Source organism: Piliocolobus tephrosceles, chromosome 1 (assembly GCF_002776525.5).
Source record: "Piliocolobus tephrosceles isolate RC106 chromosome 1, ASM277652v3, whole genome shotgun sequence".
Classification (NCBI taxonomy): domain Eukaryota; kingdom Metazoa; phylum Chordata; class Mammalia; order Primates; family Cercopithecidae; genus Piliocolobus; species Piliocolobus tephrosceles.
In genome coordinates, this window is record NC_045434.1 from 98,802,057 (window position 1) to 98,823,999 (window position 21,943).

General features: G+C 44.0%; 1 protein-coding gene across 1 annotated transcript in view; it reads left to right on the forward strand.

Moving 5' to 3' along the window:
• PCP4L1 (Purkinje cell protein 4 like 1) overlaps positions 1 to 20,661 on the forward strand; it is a 24,582-nt gene extending 3,921 nt beyond the window's left edge. Inside the window, exons 2-3 of the mRNA XM_023214408.2 lie at positions 18,885 to 18,939; positions 19,546 to 20,661. Of these exons, the coding sequence (XP_023070176.1) occupies positions 18,885 to 18,939; positions 19,546 to 19,688 (198 nt within the window). The 3' untranslated portion in view covers positions 19,689 to 20,661. The remainder of the gene's footprint in view (positions 1 to 18,884; positions 18,940 to 19,545) is intronic.
• Positions 20,662 to 21,943: the final 1,282 nt, after the last annotated feature.

The window sequence follows — 21,943 nt, forward strand, 5'->3', positions numbered from 1 at the left end:
TAGCTGGGACTACAGACGCCGCCACCTCGCCTGGCTAGTTTTTTGTAGTTTTTAGTAGAGACGGGGTTTCACCGTGTTAGCCAGGATGGTCTCGATCTCCTGACCTCGTGATCTGCCCATCTCGGCCTCCCAAAGTGCTGGGATTACAGGCTTGAGCCACCGCGCCCGGCCACTTTTCTTTTTTTTTAAGACAGTGTCTCTGTCACCCACCCAGGCTGGAGTACAGTGGCACAATCATGGCTCACTGCAACTTCGAGCTCCTGGGCTTAAGCAATCTTTCCACCTCAGCATCCCTTGTAGCTGGGACGACAGGTACATGTCATCATGCCTAGTTAATTTTTTTTGTATTTTTTGTAGAGACAGGTTTCACCACGTTGCCCTTCCTGGTCTCAAACTCCTGAGCTCAAGCAATTCACCCATCTCAACCTCCCAAAGTGCTGAAATTACAGGCACGAGCTACCATGCTTGGCCTCAATACTTTCTTTCCTTTTTTTTTTTTTTTTTATTTTGAGATGGAATCTCACTCTGTCACCCAGGTTGGAGTGCAGTGGCACCATTTTGGCTCACTGCAATCTCTACCTCCTGGCTTCAAGCGATTCTCCTGCCTCAGCTCCCGAGTAGCTGCGATTACAGGCATGTACCACCAGGCTCGGGTAATTTTTGTATTGTTTTTTAGTAGAGACGAGGTTTCACTATGTTGACCAGACTAGTCTCAAATTCCTGGCCTCAAGTGATCCACCTGTCTCGACCTCCCAAAGTGCTGGGATTACAGACATGAGCCACCATGCCTAACCTCAAGTACTTTCTGTAAGAAATATAGGCTGGGTGCAGTGGCTCACGCCTGTAATCCCAGCACTTTGGGAGGCTGAGGTGGGTGGATAATGAGGTCAGGAGTTCAAGACCAGCCTGGCCAACATGGTGAAACCCCGTCTCTACTAAAACTACAAAAATTAGCCAGGTATGGTGGCAGCCTCCTGTAATCCCAGCTACTTGGGAGGCCGAACCAGGAGAATTGCTTGAACCTGGGAGGCAGAAGTTGCAGTGAGCCGAGATAGCACCACTGCACTCCAGCCTGTCACAGAGCAAGACTCCATCTAAAAAAAAGAAATATAAGCAATGTGGCTGAGCGTGGCGGTTCACACCTGTAATCCCAGCACTTTGGGAGGCTGAGGCAGGAGGACTGTTTGAGCTCAGGAGTTTGAGACCAGCTGGGCAACATGGCAAAACCCCGTCTCTACTAGAAATTAAAAAATTAGCTGGGCATGGTGGCGCATGCCTGTGATCCCAGTTACGTGAGAGGCTGAAGTGGGAGGATCTCTTGAGCCTGGGAGGTCGAGGCTGCAATGAGCCGTGATGGCACCACTACCCTCCAGCCTGGGCAATAGAGTGAGACCCTGTCTCTCACACACACAAAAAAGAAATATAAGCAGTGTGATCTAATAATGCTGAGCAAGAGGAGAGAGACAAGAGACCAACATTAGATAATATTTTATCAACAGGGTACATTCTGGTAGAATACTAGTCAGGGCAGGTACTATCCATCCTTATGCAGGATGCCTAGTCACCTTAAAAGTGGGTGCAGAAAATGGGGTGGAGTAGGTAAGCTGATAGGAGTGAAGGAAGTAGGGAGCCTGAAGGCCCTCTTTTCATGAGTTCTTAATTTTGATGTTCATCATTGATCCCCATAATTGCAGAAAAGCAGGTGTCTAAGTAAAATTGGTGCACCCGATGACCAAACAGCCCCTGGATATTCAGTCCTCTTTCGTTTGGCCGTTTGACTTCCAAGTTGGGAGTTTAAAGGCTTTGAAAGAGAATGGTGAGGCCAGATGTGATGGCTCATACCTATTATCCCAGCACTTTGAAAGGCTGAGGTGGGAGGATTGCTTCAGCCCAGGAGTTTGAGACTAGCCTGGGCAACATAGCAAGACCCTGTCTTTACAAAAAATGAAAAATTAGCCAGATATGGTAGTGTGCATCTGTAGTCCCAGCTACTTGGGAGGCTGAGGTGGGAGGATTGCTTGAGTCCAGGAAGTCAAGGCTGCAGTTAGCCATGATCGTGCCACTGCACTCCAGCTTAGGCAACAGAGCACAGCCCTGTCTTGGGGGGGAGGAAAAAAAAAGGCCAAGAAAGTGGGGAAAGAAGAATGAGAAGAATGCATTAGGCTGGCAAGGTAAGTGATGAAATCTTACTGGGATTCAAGCATCCTGAGTGCATGATTTTCTAAATCCATACTCCAGACCTGCTGCTGAAAATGGCTTGACTCGGCTGGAATTATTTTAGTTACAAAAGTAAGCTAAATCAGAGCAGATCCAAAACCACATTTCTTTTTTTTCTTTTTTTGAATCAGAGTTTCACTCTTGTTGCCCAGGCTGGAGTGCAGTGGCATGATCTCGGCTCACTGCAACCTCACCTCCCAAGTTCAAGCGATTTTCCTGTCTCAGCCTCCCAAGTAGCTGGGATTACAGGTGCCTGACACCACTTCTGGCTAATTTTTTTTGTATTTTTAGTAGAGATGGGGTTTTATCATGTTGGCCAGGCTGGTCTCAAACTCCTGACCTCAGGTGATCCACCTGCCTTGGCCTCCCAAAGTGCTGGGATTACGGGTGTCAGCCACCGCGCCCGGCCTCAAAACCACTTTTCTAAAAGATCTGCATCCCAGAAAGGTGCCCATAAACAAGTACCCAGAAATCTAGACCTTGTCACAGGGTCCTCACTGAAGCCTGATTTCTATTTCCCTCTAGGCTTATTCCTGAAGGCATGCCCAGTACCCCACCCAGGGAAAAGGGGTGCCATTTACCATTCTGTTGTCTTTGGTGCTGCCTCCCTCCCACACAAAGCCCTCCAGCTAAGTGTTTGCTTTGTAGGCTGCAGGGGGGATTAATACGTTTATTTTGGGACACTAATCATGGGTGGGATGCACATTGAAGATTATAGTAATAAATGATGCTTTGGCACTACTCTCTCTCCCCCATTCCCTATACCCCAGTGTGGGGTGAAGGCACAGCTCTAAGCTGTGTGCAGAGCACCACAAATAACCACTCATTAAAATGTGGCAGCCCATGCTGGGGGGAACAGGCTGGGGCTGTTGACTCACTGCTTATCATAAGCTGGCATGGCCAAGGAATTCTGCATCTGACTCCAGTTGGGGGTACTTCTATTCCAGGAAACAGGGGTGGGGTGGCTAAGAGGCGAGGATCAGACAACGCAGCTTGGGAGGCTGTTTACGTTCTAATTCTGTCTTAGGATGCATCTGAGATATAGGGTATTGGGGAAATAGTCTATATATTAAGAGAGGAATGTGTGTATGTAGAACCTGGAGTAAGGATTCCTAGTTCTTTTTCTGTTATCTTGAGGGTGACCTTGAACAAGTCTTTCTGAAGCTGTTTAAGGAATGCAGCTGGTTGCTGCACTGAAAGAATTGAAACAGTTCCAACAGTGCTGCAAAAACAGCAGTCTAGGGTCTTCTAGGGGCACTAGAGGATCCCAGAAGCCTCTATAAGGTTTTTTAGCAGTTACCTTCATTTAACATTGGAGGAGAATATGTCAGAAGGGATAAAAGGGTCCCAGGAGTGGAGTGGGAGGGTGCAAAGCCTCTTTGTCACCACTTGGAAGCAGATCCACTAACTCCTGTCCCCCTTCACTTCCTGCACCTCTAGCAGGGAGCTTAGGAAGCCTAGGATTTATGTTAATACAAAGGCAAGGAAAGGGATTTTTAAAGGCTAGTATTTAGGATTTTTAGGATTCAGTCCCTTTTTAGGTTTTCTGCCTTGGACTGTAGGACAGGATTCTGAGTTCCTGTGCGTATTCATCTAAACTAAGTAATTCTGGCAGTAAGTACCAAAATGTGTTTATAATGTGTTTTTATTTACACAGCATCCAAACTATGTCATGCAAATACAGGTATAAGTAGTCTAGGTATGATGAGGTGATCCTTGTTCCTGTTTGTTGCTGCTGTTAACAGCCCATGATCTCTCTTTAAAGAGCCCAGTGGGCTGAGGAATATGGGGAAATCTGAGTAGTATCCTTTCCAGGGTTCTAACTCATTGCTTGGAGCAGAAGGGGCGACACTATCTTCCCTTTTCTGGTGACAATGGTTGCTGTGGCAACACTATTAAAGATGAAAGCTACAAAGGAAGGAGGATACACAGCCCAAGAAGGGAACAGGGAAGATTGGGCCTAGAGTTATAGGGTATCTGTTCCCCAGTAGTGGTAGCGGGAAAACAGCACCAAAGTTGCTACCGTTTTGACTGTCTAGGTGCTTGCTACCACAATACTATGTTTTGTTTTTGTTTTTGTTTTGTTTTTATTTTTTTAGACAGAGTCTGGCTCTGTCGCCCAGGCTGGAGTGGAGTGCAGTGGCGCGATATTGGCTCACCGTGACCTCTGCCTCCCAGGTTCAAGCAATTCTCCCACCTCAGCCTCCTAAGTAACTGGGATTACAGGTGACCGCCACCATGCCCGGCTAATTTTTGTATTTTTAGTAGACACAGGGTTTCACCATGTTGGCCAGGCTGGTCTCCAGCTCCTGACCTCAGGTGATCCCCCTGCCTTGGCCTCCCAAAGTGCTGGAAGTACAGGCGTGAGCCACCGCACCCGGCCAACAGTACTATCTGGTGAGGCAGGGAATAGACTTACACAATCATCTTCATGACACAAAAGTGGACGAAAGGACTCAATCAAGGAGATATAGTTTGTTTACTCCTGAGTGCTAATCTCCTTCTCCTTGTGGTGTATAACTTAAAAAAAGAGATGTCTCAGGGTTCCCAGAGGTTTAGAGCCATTCTCAGCACTTCTGGGGGCAGACATTGGGAAGACAGGGAGACTGTGATTTCTAGGGCTTGTTTAGAGGAAAAAAAAAAAAGAGCATTTATGAAACTCCTACAGTAGCAGAATAAGCCTCCAGGGCCCTTCGAGCAATCCCAGGTATTCTCTTCCTCTTTCAGTTCCACTTGAGAAGAACTACTCTGTGGCAACTCCACTCTCTGACACTAGTATTTTAACCCTGCTGACCTAAACCTATTCTTACATTCAACCCCAGGGTATATTACTTTGGAATAATAACTATTTATTGCAATATGTGCTAGGTATTTTACATACATTTTCTCTGGTTCCTTTTACCTTCTTTTTTTTTTTTTTTGGAGATGGAGTCTCACTCTTGTTGCCAGGAGTGCAATGGCATGATCTCAGCTCACTGCAACCTCTACCTCCTGGGTTCAAGCGATTCTCCTGCGTCAGCCTCCCAAATAGCTGGGATTACAGGCATGCACCAACATGCCTGGCTAATTTTGTATTTTTAGTATAGACAGGGTTTCACCATGTTGGTCAGGCTGGTCTGAAACTCCTAGCCTCAAATGAGCCACCCGCCTTGGGCTCCCAAAGTGCTGGGATTTCAGGTGTGAGCCACCGTGCCCTGCCCTTTTATGTTTCAAGATAGATATTACCTCTCTCCTGCAGATGAGAGATCAGAGCACAGCAAAGCTGAGCAATTTACCCAATGTCACACAGCTAGGAATGACAGAGCTGAGATTTGAACAGATAGTCAATGCAGATCCCGGGTATGAATCCAGATCTGTCTGACTAGTGTGCCACATTGCTGCTCCCAGGAATTTGAAGCCTAACAGAATTTTATTTTATTTTTTTCATTTATCCTCGTCCTCTATGTGACGATAAGGCCTAAGCAAATTTTAATTCACATAAATATCCATTAAGTACCTACTATTACAAGACACAGGTTGTAGTTATTGTAGGCTAGACACAAACAAATGGAAAACATGGACTGTGCTTCAAAGGAAATAAAATCTAGCAGGGTGCTGAGGGTAGGGAAGGGGAGGTAAGACATATTACCTGTACTACAGGTACAGGTAATATGAAATATACTTCATGAGAGGGTCTTTCCTTCATTCTCAGCTCCTTTTCAGGCACATATGTTAAAGTGAAGGAAAGCAGTGACCTGGCTTCTGAATCCCTTTTCTATAACTTCTGAACTGCCTACAGAATGGAGGCCCTCAACTGTCTAAAAGCAAATTTGATTTCAGAAACTTAGATGACGTTGCAAATAAAACAGAGAGCCCCCTTCATTTATTTAAAAAATACTTAGTGTAAATCATGTGTAAAGGATCAAAAAGGATCAATAGGAATTAATGACACAAAAAGGAGGCAGGCATAAGAGAACCATATGCCAAGGTCCTGAGGTGGGAAGGAACATAGTATGTTCCAAAGATGAGGTCATTGAGGTAATCAGAGGCTGAGTAATGTAGAGCCTTTTAGGCCGTATTAAGGATTTGGGGCTGAGTGTGGTGGCTTACACCTGTAATCCCAGCACTTTGGGAAGCTGAGGCAGGAGTACTGCCTGAGCCCAGGAGTTTGAGCAGGGTGCAACATGACAAAAACCATCTCTACAAAAACTACAAATATTAGCTGAGTGTAGTGGTGTGTGCCTGTGGTCCCAGCTACTCAGGAAGCTGAGGTGCGAGGATTGCTTGAGCCCAGTAGGCCAAGGCTGCAGTGAGCTGAGATTGTACCATTGCATTCCAGCCTGGGCAAGAGTAAGACCCTGTCTCAAAAAAATAGTAATAAAGGACTGGGCATGGCTGTAATCCTAGCATTTTGGGAGGCCGAGGTGGGCAGATCACCTGAAGTCAGAAGTTCAAGACCAACCTGGCCAACATGTGAAACCCCATCTAAAAATACAAAAATTAGCCGGGCATGGTGGCACGTCCTGTAATCCTGGCTACTCGGGAGGCTGAGGCAGGAGAATTGCTTGAACTCAGGAGGCAGAGGCTGCAGTAAGCTGAGATCATGCCACTGCACTCCAGCCTGGGCAACAGAGAGAGACTCTGTCTCAAAAAATAAATAATAATAAAATAAAAATTAAAAAGAACTTCATCTTTTATCCCAAGAGCATCAGTAACCACTTGGGTTATTATAGTTGCTCATGTCAGAGCCAACTGTGTTAGGGTGTGCAATGGTCTGAATGTTTATGTACCCCCAAAATCCATATATTGAAATCCTAACCCCCAAGGTGATGATACTAGGTGAGGCCTTTGGGAGGTGATTAGGTCATTGAGGACAGAGCCCTCATAAATGGGATTAGTACCCTTATAAAAGAGACCCCAGGCTCAAAAAAAAAAAAAAAAAAAAAAAAAAAGAAAAAGAGAGAGACCTCAGGATAGGTGCAGTGGCTCATGCCTGTAATTCCAGCACATTGGGAGGCTGAGGCAGGCAGATCACAAGGTCAAAAGATTGAGACCATCCTGGCCAACATGGTGAAACCCCGTCTCTACTAAAAATACAAAAAAATTAGCTGGGCGTGGTGGCATGTGCCTGTAGTCCCTGCTACTTGGGCAGCTGAGGCAGGAGAATTGCTTGAACCCAGGAGGTGGAGGTCTCAGTGAGCTGAGATCGCACCATTGCACTCCAGTGATACTGCGAGACTCTGTCTCAAAAAAAAAAAAAAAAAAAAAAAGAAGAGAGACCCCAAAGAGATCCCTCTCCTCTTCTACCATGTGAGGATATAGCAAAAGACGGCCATCTACAGATGGAAAGTGGGCCTCAGCAGTCATTGAATTCAGGTTGTTTCCAGTTTTTGGCAATTACAAGTAGAGTTGCTATAAATATTAATTTACAAATGTATGTGTGAACATAAGTTTTAATTTCTCTTGGATAAATAGGAATAGGATTGGTGGGTGGTATGGTAAATGTATGCTTAAGAAATTGCCAAAGTAACTATACCATCTTGCATTCCCACCAACAACGTATGAGAGTTCCAGTTGCTCTATATCTTTGCCTCTACATGATATCGCCACTAAACAGAAAATTTTTAATAGATATGTGGTGATATCTCATTGTGGTTTTAATTTCCATTTCCCACTTGATGATGATGTTATATATCTTTTCATGTGCTTGTCATTCATGTATCTTCTTTGGTGAAATGTCTGTTCAAATATTATATCCATTTTAAAAAATCTGTGTTTTTAATTATAGAGATTTAGAAGTTCTTTCAAAACTTGTTCTGGATGCAAGCCTTTTATCAGATATTTCATTTGCAAACATTTTCTTCCAGTCCGTAGTTTGTTTCTTTTATTTTCCCCCGCCCCCTGAGACAGAGTCTTGCTCTGTCTCCAGGCTGGAGTGTAGTGGCACAATCTTGGCTCATTGCAACCTCCGCCTCCAGGGTTCAAGCAATTCTCCCGCCTCAGCTTCCTGAGTAGCTGAGACTACAGGCACATGCCACCGCACCCAGCTAATTTTTGTGTTTTCAGTAGAGACTGGGTTTCATCTTGTTGACCTGGCTGGTCTCCAATGCCTGACCTTGTGATCAGCCTGCCTCAGTCTCCCAAAGTGCTGGGATGACAAGCGTGAGCCACTGTGCCTGATCTTCTTTTTTTCTTTTTTCTTTTTTGAGAGAAGCTCTCACTCTGTCATCCAGGCTGGAGTGCAGTGGTGTGATCATTGGTCACTGCAGCCTTAATCTCTGGGTTCTAGTGATTGATCTTCCTACCTTAGCCTCCCGGGTAGCTGGGACTACAGGTTCATGCCACCACACTTGGCTAACTTTTTTTTTTTTTTTCTTTTTTTAGTAGAGACAAAGTCTATGTTGCTCAGGCTGGTCTCGAACTCTTGGCCTCAAGTGACCCGCCCTCCTCAGCTTCCCAAAATGATGGGGTTACAGGCGTGAGCCACCGTGCCCTGCCTAATTGTACATATTCATAGGGGTATATAGTGAGTGATGTTTTGATACATATAACATGTAGTGATCACATCAGGGTAATCCCTAACCTTTTTTTTTTTTTTTTTAAGCAAATTCTTCTAGATCCTGATTTCTTTTTTCTTTTTTAAAGCATTTCCCTAAACTTTTAACATTGGTATTCCTGGGCTGGGCACAGTGGCTCACGCCTGTAATCCCAGCACTTTGGGAAGCCGAGGTGGGTGGATCACGAGGTCAGGAGTTCAAGACCAGCCTGGCCAACATGGTGAAACCCTGTCTTTACTAAAAATACAAAAATTAGCCAGGTGTGGTGGTGGGCACCTGTAATCCCAGCTACTCGGGAGGCTGAGGCAGGAGAATTGCTTGAACCCTGGAGGTGGAGGTTGCAGTGAGCCGAGATCGCGCCATTGCACTCCAGCCTGAGCAACAAAAGTGAAACTCTGTCTCAAAAAAAAAAAAAGTTATTCCTCAATATGAACAATTCCTATTGTCCTAGACCTGCTTCTTTCCTCTCTAATGGTAGTTGGAAAAGAAATTCAGGTTGAGGGAGGCTTTTATTTTATTTATTTTTTAAACTGACATCCTAAGTCATATATTTATTTGCTCCTTAAAGAGAGAGGGAAGGTTTATATATAAGAGAGTAAAGGGAACTGATTGTCAAGATTCCTGAGGAGGAGAAGGGTGATGGGATCTAGAGCTCAGATGGAAGGACAAGACATCATCTGGCAAATGCTCTGAGAAGTGGCGGATAGGCAAATGTGTGGTGTTTCTCTTTCCTGGAAGTGGAAGGAAATGAAAAGGGTAGGTGCTCCTGGGGAAAGTATTAGGGAAAGGGAGAAGGTTACTATGTCATGTTCCTCTCTGCAATCTCAAAGCCTAAAGAAAAAAAGACCTTTAAGCCAACAAGACTCTCCTTCTTTTCCTTCTTCCCCATGGGAAGGGAGAATCTGCAACTTTGAGCTGCAGAGGAAACAAAAGAATACTCATGGGGAATTGGCAGCATCACCAAGATGATGGAATGGAACATTGGTACACATCAGGCTCAGAAGCAAGGAGAAAAGAAATATAGGAAAGTAGGTAAGGAAAGCAACTGAAACCTTCTAGGGAAAATAAATTAAGGAAAAGAATGAGTTGATGGACCTCACAGTTGCTAATTAGTGTTTGGTATCTATCGAGAAATGAGAAACATTTAATCCTGGCTGGGAAGGGTGCGGGTGCCTCACACCTGTAATTCCAGCACTTTAGGAGGCCAAGGCTGGAGTATTGTTTGAGTGAGAACCTGTTTCAAACAACAACAACAAAAAAACCCCAGAAATCCCATTCAGTCCTGTGTGGGCAGTGAGGCTGAACTGAACCAAGCTCCAAGCTCACTAGAAACTTGGACTAACAGGCTTGAATGACAGTGAGGGAGGCATTTGAAATAGAAGCCAGTAGAATGATCCTTCACATGGAATTCTCAGACTCTGAAGGACTGGGTTCTGGCTCTGTGAGTAAAGAACACATATGTAAACTGTGGCTGTCCTCCGAGAGTCAGTCTTGTGTGTCAGGAGGCCCACTGAGCAAACATTAAGATGAAAACCAGAATCAGAGTGATTAGCTCAATTAACAGAGCAGAAATGTGAGTGACAGGCGTGGTCTGGGATCAGGTTGTCAAATATTAATAACATGTAAAATTGCCCCATAATGGCAGGCATGACTGGACCCTGTTCCCCAAGTTCCCTTTGGAGTATATGTGAAGATAGCATTGTATATGCATGCACATACATGCTCCTACTTTTGATTGGAGGTTGAGAGATAGCATAGGATAATGATCAAGAGCATGGATTCTAGAGCCAGACTGCCCAGGTTCAAATCCTAGCTTTGTGGCTTGTTTGTTCTATGGCTTTGGGCAAGATAACCTCTCGACCTCAGTTTCCTTCTCTGTGAAATAGAAATAATAATTATACCTATTTTATAGGGCTGTTATAATCATTCAATGTGTTAGTGTTTATAAAGTGCTTAGAAAAGTAGCTGGCACATAGTGTATTATATATGATTGTTCATAAAGTAAAGTGAAGTGACATTCTGAAATCCTTGATTTCTTCCAGTTCCCCCAGTTTGGTCCTATAAGGAGAAGGAAGGATTTGCTCAATCATTTCTTTGTTATTTCTGGTCGGAAAAGCTCAGTATCGAAAGGAGTAGAAGGCTAGGCACTCCAGCCTGGGTGACAAGAGCAAAACTCCGTCTCAAAAAAAAAAAAAAAAAAAAAAAAAGGAGTAGAAGAGCACCTGAGAAGTTTGTCATCCATACCTGGCTAGAATGAGGAGCTGAGAAATGCTGACCTGTTACAGCTCTTGCAGTTTGGCCTCACTCCTCTGGAGGTATGAGTTTTTGTGAGAAACACTAGAGTACGTGGTCTCTGGTTCACTCAGAGTGGACCTCCATGCCTCCTTTGTTTATGTCAAGTATGGTTAGTCTGATGGCTTGCAGATGCATATACCAGAGGACCTTAATTCATCTAAAATTGCTGCATTTCTGGAAGATAAACAGGAGGGTTGAGGCAGAGATCAGGAACTAATAAAGGACTGAGCACCACATAGAGGGTGGGAGCAGACAACTTGTGATCTAACTGCCCCAACCCCTAACCTCAGCAAATCATAAACAACTAGATCCGCAAGAGTGTCTAGAGTGGCTATTTTGAGAACTGGCTAGAGAGAAAGAGAGAAGAGGGTCAGGAGGTAAAAGCTCCTGCAGCCCTTTCAGTGGAAGGTAAAAGGGAAATTTCAAGGGGCATTGTGAGTAATAGGAGTTTTCTTCTCCTTATAGCATCCTTTTCTGGTTTCCCAAGTGGAGACCCCCACTTTTAGATTATTATCTCTCATAAATGTAACCTAAATGGAGCTAGAAACCCTGGGGGTGGGGGGACCAGATGGCAGCTGAGCCACTGCTCCATTCCAGAGCCAGAGATATCAGGAGAGACTTGGGAGGGAAGCAGCTGGCAGGGCAGAGGGAAGGTGGCAGCCTGTGTGGTTTAGTCCTGACACACATTCCTGCTTATTCTCAAGGTCTGCCGATACGAGAAGGAATGTAGAGGAAACAGCCACCTAAGGGAAGATATTTAGAATCAGTCCAGATTTTCCTTTAAAGAGGAGGGGTTGGGGTGAGAGAAAAGATCTGATAGATTAAGAGAATAGGCTTAGAGTCAGACAGAGGGATAATGGCTAAATCATGGATCAGAGTCCGAGATTTACTGGGAAAAGAGAGCATAGGATTTGAAGTCAGAGATCATGAGACTATAGAACTTGCTTCTTAACCTATGACCCTCTTGTCTGGACAATTGCTGTTATCCTATTAACTGCATACTCCATCTAGGTCATACTTTTTTTTTTTTTTTTTTTTTTTTTTTTTTTTTTTTTTTTTTTTTTTTTGAGACGGAGTCTTGCTCTGTCGCCCGGACTGGAGTGCAGTGGCCAGATCTCAGCTCACTGCAAGCTCCGCCTCCCGGGTTTACGCCATTCTCCTGCCTCAGCCTCCAGCGTAGCTGGGACTACAGGCGCCCGCCACTTCGCCCGGCTAGTTTTTTGTATTTTTAGTAGAGACGGGGTTTCACCGTGTTAGCCAGGATGGTCTCGATCTCCTGACCTCGTGATCCGCCCGTCTCGGCCTCCCAAAGTGCTGGGATTACAGGCTTGAGCCACCGCGCCCGGCTATACTTTTTTTTTTGAGACGTAGTCTTGCTCTGTCACCCAGGCTGGAGTGTAGTGGTGTGATCTCAGCTCATTGCAACCTCCACCTCCCTGGTTCAAGCAATTCTCCTGCCCCAGCCTCCCCGGTAGCTGGGATTACATTTGCCTACCATCACGCCCAGCTAATTTTGTGTTTTTAGTAGAGATGGGGTTTTGCCATGTTGGCCATACTGGTCTCAAACTCCTGACCTCAAAGGATCTGCCTGCTTTGGCCTCCCAAAGTGCTGGGATTACAGGCGTGAGCCGTTGCGCCTGGCCAGGTCATACTTTTATAGTGTGGACAAACCTCTTGTGATGACAATATTCCTGTGGAAGGTGTCACCTCAGTAACTATTGGGACATTTTATCGATTATGTGCAAAATTAAGAATAGAAAAACATTTGACCACAGGGGGATTATGGGGAGAGAAAGAGTAACAACTGGGCCAGTCTCCTAAGTCTCAGAACAGTCCTTCCTGGCATGGAATCTTTCTTTTGGTCAAAGGGGAACAAGTAGGAATTCCATAGGGTTTCAGGAACACCTTTATGTATGTTCTTCCAGATTTTAAAATGAAAATGTATATGGGCCTGGCACGGTGGCTTGTGCGTGTAATCCCAGCTCTTTGAGAGATTGAGACAGGAAGATTGCTTGAGTTCAGGAGTTTGAAACCAGCCTGGGAAGCATAGCAAGACCCAGTCTCTACAAAAAAATACAAAAATTACCCAGCTGTAATGGTGTGCCTGTAGTCCCAGCTACCTGCAAGGCTGAGGTGGGAGGATCCCTGGAGCCTGGGAGATGAAGGCTGCAGTGAGACATGATTGTGCCGCTGCACTCCAGCCTGGGTGACAAAGCAAGACTAATCTCTTTAAAAAAAAGGAAAATCTATGTGTATATATATTTTATTTATATATACACACACATATGTGTCTTACACAAAATTTGGACCATAACTGAGTTTGAAAAACTTGCCCATGTCAAATATAATATTGCATTAGCATTTTAAATAATTTTTTTCTAAATTATTATTTTCTTTCCCTGTAATGTTTTATTGAAACCATTTATCAGAATTGAAAGAATAGTTCAAGCCAGGTGCAGTGGCATTGAACCTATTATCTCAGCTATTTAGGAGGCTGAGGAGGAAGAATTGCTTGAGCCCACCAATTTGAGACCAGCCTGGGCAGCATAGTGAGACCCCATCTTGAACAAACAAATAATTAGAGCTAATAAATGATTTCAGCAAAGTTGTTGGATACAAGATCAATATATAAAAATCAATGGTGTCGCTAAACACTATCAATGGAAACTCCAAAAAAGGAAATTAAAACAATTCCTTAAGGAAAGAAAAAATAGTTCAATACATATCCATATGTCTTCCACTTAGATTCAGTAATTGTTAACATATTAGCATATTTGTGTCAGCATGTGACAATATTTGGTCTTATGGAGACAGTACAGCCTGTTGGCTAGGAGTATGGAGTCGGTCTACCTGCGCTCCAAAGCCAGAGTCACTGTTTTCTATTGTGGGATTTGACTTGGGCAAGTTCCTCAACATCTTTCTAAGCCTGTTTTCCTCAACTATAAGATAGGGTGCCATCTTAGAGATTTCAGAGGATTAAATGGGATAATGTTTGATATATAATAAACAATAAATATTATTTGGGTCCTTATCTCCTCTAAAATCACCTAGCCTGGAAGATAGGAACAGTATCTGGATTGGGTTCACCTTAAATTCATGGCCATTAACCCCCAGTGTGCCCTTTGTGCTATCTGGTAATCCTGCTACATCTTCAGGGTCTAGTTGTGTTGCCTAGGCTGGTCTTAGACCCCTGGGCTTAAGTGATCCTTCTGCCTCATCCTATATCTCACCAGCTCACTCACTCTCCTTCTTAGATAATCCTTTCACTCATTCTCCTCTTCCCTCAAACATTTAATACTTCCTGTGCCTTCTTCACTCTCAGCTGATAACTGTCTTTTGTGTTTCATTAAGACAATGGGAACAATCAGAAGAAAACTTTTATACATTTCTACATCTGCCACCTTTCCTGTTTCTATGCCTGCATTCCTATATTGTAGATAAACTGTATGTATTCCTATCGAAGGGCAACCCCTCCACTTATGCCTCAGATCTATTTCCTCTTGCCTATTTAAGACATCACTCTGGTAATTATCCCCTCTCCTGTATCATCAGTTTTTTTTTCTTCCTTACTAAATCATTTCCATCAGCATTTAAAATCCCCCATCTTACCAAGCCTTCTCATAATCCAACATTCATCTCCAACTAACTTCCAATTCCTCTGCTACCCTTTAGAGAAAGGATCTTTGGTAGAGCTCTCTGTACTGAAAAATATACAGGCAGATCCAATTTATTTTTACCATGAAACTTGTCTCAAGTCTTAATACTTCCTATTGTCTCCATCACTACCACCCCCCGGGCCCCATCATCTTGCTTGTACCACTGTGAGACCCTCTTAATTGTTTTCCCTGGTGTCTCTCTTGCCCCTCTATTTTCTTTCTTTCTTTCTTTCTCTCTCTCTCTCTTTCTCTGTTTCTCTGTTTCTCCCTTTCTTTTTTTTTTTTGAGATGGAGTCTCACTCTGTCGCCCAGGCTGGAGTGCAGTGGCTCGGTCTCCGCTCACTGCAAGCTCCGCCTCCTGGGTTCACACGATTCTCCTGCCTCAGCCTCCCGAGTAGCTGGGAATATGGGCACCCGCCACCACACCCGGCTAATTTTTTGTATTTTTAGTAGAGACGGGGTTTCACTGTGTTAACCAGGATGGTCTCGATCTCCTGATCTCATGATCCACCCGCCTTGGCCTCCCAAAGTGCTGGGATTACAGGCGTGAGCCACCACGCTGGCCTATTTCTTTCTTTTTATGGAGATAGGGTCTCGCTGTGTTGCCTGGACTGGTCATGAACTCCTGGGCTCAAGTGATCCTCCCATCTCAGCCTCCCAAAGTGCTGGGATTATAGGCATGAGCCACCACACCCAGCCAGTAGTCTTTTTTTCTACCCATCTGTCAGAATAATCCTTTAAAAACATGACAGACCATGTTTTCCTCTGCCCCAAAACCTATAATGTCTTTTCATCAGCTCAGAAAAAAATGTAAATTCTTTGTCTTGTTCCAAAGACACATATTCTGGCCATCTGCCTAACCTCATTTCTTATATTTTCTCCCTTACATAGCTCCAGCCATGATGATCTCTCTTTCTCTTTCCTCTTCCCGTTCCCATTCCCTCACTCTTGTTGCTTAGGCTGGAGTGCAGTGGCGCAATCTCAGCTCACCACAACCTCCACTTTCCAGGCTCAAGTGATCCTTCCATCTCAGCCTCCTGAGCAGCTGGCACCATAAGTGCATGCCACCAAACTTGGTTAATTTCTATAGTTTTAATAGAGATTGGGTTTCACTATGTTGCCCAGGCTGGTCTTGAACTCCGGGACTCAAGCAACCCACCCATCTTGGCCTCCCAAAGTGCTGAGATTACAGGCATGAGCCACTGCATCTGGCCCGTGATGATTTTTTTACTCTTCCTTGAACATAACAGGCACAAACTTGCTTCAGGGACCTTCTACTTGATCTTTCATCTGCCCAGAGGATCTTTTCCCACACATTCACATAGTTTGTTCTTACATTGTCATTAAAGCCTCTACTCAAATGTCAGTCTTCAGAGAGACTTCCCTAGACTACTCTGCTTTATTTTCTTTCATGGCATTTGTCACTAACTGATGTATTTGTTGAATAAATGCAGGGACTTTCTTTTGCTCACTGCTGTATGCCCAAAGCCTATAACAATACTTGCCATGTGATTAGGCACTGACATATTTGTTGAATGAATCTTTTGCTTCTTTTATACCTCTTTAGTTTATAGAACAGTGCTGAACACAAGTAAGTGCTTGATAAGTACTTATTATTGAAGTGAGATGGAAACAGCATAATCTACAGAACATAAATTGGATTCTATCAGTTTCTTAAAGCAAAACCCTTACCTCTGGCAGTCATTCAACAAAGGTTTGCATCTGTAAAATGGGGGATGATAATAAATACTCCACTAAGCTGTTTCAAGAATTAGATGAGAAAACACTTATGAAAGCACCCAGTTTTTGTATTTTGTTAAATATAAAGTACTTAAAATTGTGAAGTGAATAAACAGACTCCAAAGGTACCAAGTGCAAGAGTGACTCTGTCTCCAGATGAACCATACCTTGAGACTGATGAATGTCCAGATGAAGTAGCCTTATTAATATAATTTTGAGGAAGGGGAATTACTATTTTTTTAGAGAGCTGGGGTCTTGCTTTGTCTTGCCAGGCTGGCCTTGAACTCCTAGGCTCAAGGGATCCTCCCAAATAGCTGAGACCACAGGTTTATGACATTATACCTGGCCTTACTATTACGTTTAACTCTCCACCTGAGCAGGGAAACTGGAAAAAAGCATACATATCAACTGATTAGTCTCACTTCAAATTCATGACCTCCTGCCTTATGAGGGGCCTTAATGTCTCTAGCAATCCTAGCACTGTTCCTTAGTCCATTTACTGTCCTACTTGCCTAGGTGAGTATTTCTCCCTTCCTTTCTTTAATACCTCTTCCCTCCTCCTCTTGGATGATGACCTTGTTACATATTTGACTTCAAAAAAACAGAAGCAATTAGGTCTCCCTCCAAATGTTGCCTCTGCTTTCGCCTGGCCCTCTAAACTCTGCCTTCCCTCCAGTTCCTGTGGGTATCCTAGTCTAGCTCTTATTCAAGGCCAGCCCTCTATTGATGCACTAGATCTCACCGCCTCTCTCCTATTCCAGTAATGATCCTCTTTCTCTCCTACAGTTTTTCCTTGTCTACTGGATCATTTCCATAAGAACACAAGCATTCTGTAATTTCTGTCATTTTAAATAAAATCTTCTTGTGACCTCATATCTGCCAGAAGTTATACACCCATCCCCATTTTTGGAATTCCTTCTATATTTGCTGCTGCAAATCCTCTCTTCCTTTTCCTTCTTGAGCCCATTACAATCATTCCCTCCCCTTTCTCCCCTCCTTCATGGAAAATTCTCTTATAAGTGTCACCAGTGATCTCCCCATAGCAAAACTCAAATGGTCAATCCAGTTCTCATCTTACTTGACTTACCTGCAGAATAAGACACAGTCATTCTCTACTCCCCGAAATATTTTCTTCACATGGCTTCCACATTACTATAATCTCTTGGCTTTTCTCCTACCTGGCTTCTTCTCCATCCTGTTGATTTTTCTTAATTTCTACAATTCTAATCACTGGGATACCTCAGGATTTTATCCTCTTCTCTATGTGAACTCACTTTCTTGGCGATCTCATTCAGTCTTGCAGCTTTAAATGCTATCCATATATCAATAGCTCCCTAATTTATATCTGTAGTCCAGGTCCTTCTCTTTAACTCATCTTGAATATTCAACTGGTAATAAAAACATCTTCTCTTGGACAATTAATAGCCATCTCAAATTTGTTAAAAAATAAGCTCCTTATCCTCCCGTTAAAACCTCCTCTCCCTGTTTTCTACATCTCAGGAAATGGCAGCTGTATTTTTTTCAGAGCATCAGGCCAAAAAAATTTGGAATCGTCCTTGGCCCATCTCTTTCTCACAATGCTGTTTTTCAAGTCAACAAACCATATTGGTCATAGCTGGAAAATATACCCAGAATCCAACCATTTATCATCTTCATCGCCACCATGTTGAATCAAGCTACCATCGTCTCTTGCTTGGTTTTCTGCGATAACCTCTTAACAGATTTTTCTGCCTCCTTTCTCATTTCCCTTTTATGCAAATCAGAGGTCTTCAGTGACTTCTCATCTCACTTGTAGTAACAGTCAAACTCCTTAAAAGGCTTCAAAAGCCCTACATAATCTGCTTCCACCCCCAGTTAACTCTGTTCTCATCTCCATTAATCTTTCCTCTTTCCTCTCTCCATTCCAACTATACTGGTCTGCTATTCCTCAAACAGGCTAGTCACACTGCCAACCCAGAGCCCTTGAAAACTCCTGCCAGATATCTATGAGCCTTACTTCCTCATCTCCTTCAGCTCTTTGGTCAAATGCTACTTTTCAGAGAGGCTTTTCCTGACTACTCTATCTAAAACTGTATTCCTCCATTTCCACCCCAGTACTTACTACCTCCTTTCCCTGCCTTTTCTCCATAGCACTTACCATCACAGTAGTCATTTTATGTGCTTTATTTATTTGTCTCTATATACACTGGGATGTAAGCTCCATGAGGGCAGAATTTCTTTGTCTGTTTTGTCCTCTACACTTTCTAGCATCAATAAATCTTTGTTGAATTTTGATAACTTTTCCTCTGGTCTCTGATAGCAAGACTCGCTTCTTCAAAAGACTAAGGAAATGCACCTGGTGATAGGAGGGCTTGAGAGTATGTAAGAGATCTGTGGTGATGGCGCCTTCAAATTACTTTCATGAATATCTAATATTCTGATATTCTAATATTTTTTCCAGCTTAATACCAAAACATCCCCAGCAACCAACCAGGCAGCTGGCCCAGAGGAAAAAGGTGAGTGGGGTTGGGCTAGGCAGTTTGTAGAGCAGGTGACTACAGAGACATGAAGACAAGTAGAGTGAGTCTGGAATTTCCTGAAGTCAGACATGAAAGGAATAATAACGTGGATAAGTGACACAAAGGACTAGGTTAGAACTATAGTACTATATCTATAGGCTTCCTTCTCTTTTTTGTAGGAAGTAAACCTATCAGTATTTACTCCTTGATTTTAGAAACTGGGTCTGGAGTGTTGGGGGAGAGAGGTACAAGATAAGAAGAAACTCATCAAAAGTCCCAGCATTATCCCCATCAGAAATTGAGGGAAAGCTGAGGAAAGTGAGTGTGCATTGGAACTTGAATTTATGAGTAAGTGACGAAAGAAGACATTTGTTGTTTGGTCCAAGGGTAGCAGAGCTCCCCTAAGTAACTATAGCTAATTCCCAGCCTTAGTACCTTGACTCAGACTTCTAGGGGAATTATCAGGCATTCATAAGCCTAGCAAAAATTGGGGGACCCCAGAGTCTGGCACAAGGTGGACCTTATCCACTGTATTGGGGGCCTGGAGAAAGGGTCTGGAGCAGGTCAGATTAACTCATTAATGAGTCTCCCAACTATCTGCAGGAAAAGCTGGCAATGTCAAGAAGGCAGAGGAGGAGGAGGAGATTGACATTGATCTGACAGCACCAGAAACAGAGAAGGCTGCTCTTGCTATTCAGGGCAAGTTCCGGCGATTTCAGAAAAGGAAAAAGGATCCCAGCTCCTGAATGGCCAGACTTGCCCTTCACCTTCACCCTAGTCCCTTCTCTCCCCTTCTCCACACCCATGTATCTTTACCCCTTATCCCTCTAGCCTTTCCTTGAGGCAAGTTCAACTCTTATATATTCTTGTATCTGGCCCCCTCAAGCCATCACAGAAGTAGAGGCACAAGAGAGGTGGAGAAGATGAAGACTTCAATCAGCAGTCACTTGTCTAAGGGTGGAACAATTTCTTCTTGGGATAAGGTTTTTTGATCAGGCAAGCTATGCCTGCCCTGTATGGTTGAATAAGAGGCTTCGAGGCTGAGAGGTCTCCCCAAAGAACAATGTGGGAAGGAGGTGAAGGCCTTCAGAGTAGGGTGCCTGAGGGTGGGACATATGCACTGTTCTGCTAGTTACAGTATTCACACTTTAAGTAACATTTTTTTTCCCCTTCAGATCCTTCTGCACCAACTCCAACTTCCCCTCCCGGGATCTAAGCCACAGTGGGGACTGGAGCCTCCCTTTCCCCCTAGGCAGACCTAAATCAATCAGTTTATCACAATAGTGCATGCTGAGTAGATTAGTTCCAAGGAAGGGAGACTGGCATGGTGGTGTCAAGGAAAAGGCTCCCTCATCATCTAGTCTAGGACCATAATGGGCAGAAGCAGAAGAGGTTCCAGGGTCACAGGCAGGGGAATGAGAAGTAGGGCACATATAGGGAGGAAAGAAAAGTGAAGAAGGGGGAAATCTCTGAAGTCACACATTACTGCTGGGAAAAGTGTACTACATGAAGGATTATTGGGGCTTTGCTAACCTGCTTACCTCTTACCCCCCCAAGTCTAGCCATCCCCAGAGGCCATACAAACCAAGTGACTCCTGTAGTTCCCATTTGCCCCACTATGGAGTCAGAGTAAAAGTGGAATAGCCACTCCATGTGATTTTAGCATGTTTAATAATTTTAACAATAAACCACCCCACAAATGGGGTCATTTAACCTCTACTAATGTTTTTTCTTGGGAGGAACGTGATTATAAGCCTGAGCTGGCCTCAGGGAGTGGGGTGGAGGAGCAACTGCGTTGATTGCCTGGTGGCACAAGAAACTAACACTGCCTGAGCAATTTTCAGACTGAAGCCAACCCTCCCTTTCCCCACCCTTACCGACCTTGCCTTCACCTTGATTTGCCACCCACATTGTCTCTGTGCTGCTGTCACCGCCCCCAGGGTGCACCTGCCAGAGTGCTCATTTTCCCTTTCTCCTTCCAGCTGAGAGCGTGCTGGGTACACATCCCTCTGAAAACAAACCTGGTCTTCCTTGCTCCGGATTCCCAAATGACCTATCCTAGATTTCCTTCTTGCTTTGTCTTCCTCCCACATTCTCCCCTCCCCTCCCTCTTGTTTATCAAATGGAAGGGAAGGAAAAGACTCTGGTCACTAGAGAGCACCACTGTTACACTTAAAGTTTAATCCACTAACTACATAAAATTATGGCTTTCAAGTAGCTTAAATTGCTGAGAAATTACCTCTATATGCTAAAACCAGAAGTCAAATGTTTAAAGGTTGAGCAAAGAATGATCTGGTTTTTTGTTTGTTTGTTCGTTTGTTTGTTTTTGAGATGGAGTTTTGCTCTTGTTGCCCAGGCTGGAGTTCTATGGTGCAGTGTGGGCTCACCTCAACCTCCACCTCCCAGGTTCACGCAATTCTCTTGCCTCAGCCTCCTGAGTAGCTGGGATTACAGGCATGCACCACCATGCCTGGCTAGTTTTCTATTCTTAGTAGAGATGGGGTTTCTCCATGTTGGTCAGGCTGGTCTCGAACTTCCAACCTCAGGTGATCTGCCTGCCTCTGCCTCCCAAAGTGCTGGGGTTACAGGAGTGAGCCACCGCGCCTGGCCTTTTTTCCTTTTCAATTGTTTTTGTTGTGGTAAAATACACATAAAATTTTTCATCTTAACCATTTTTAAGTGTACAGTTTAGTGGCGTCAAATATGTTCAGTAATGCTGTGTAACTATCATCGCTATCCATCTCTGTAACTCTTTCCATCTTGTAAAACTGAAACTCTACACCTATACCCTTTAGACAATAACTCCCCATCTCCCCTCTTCCCAGCCTCTGGCAACCACCATTCTACTTCTTATTTCTAAGTCCCCTTACTTCTTCATATTTACCTTTCCCTTCTTGACTTAAGAATATAGAAGTCAGGCCAGGCTCAGTGGCCCATGCCTGTAATCCCAGCACTTTGGGAGGCCAAGGTGGGTTGATCATCTGAGGTCAGGAGTTCGAGA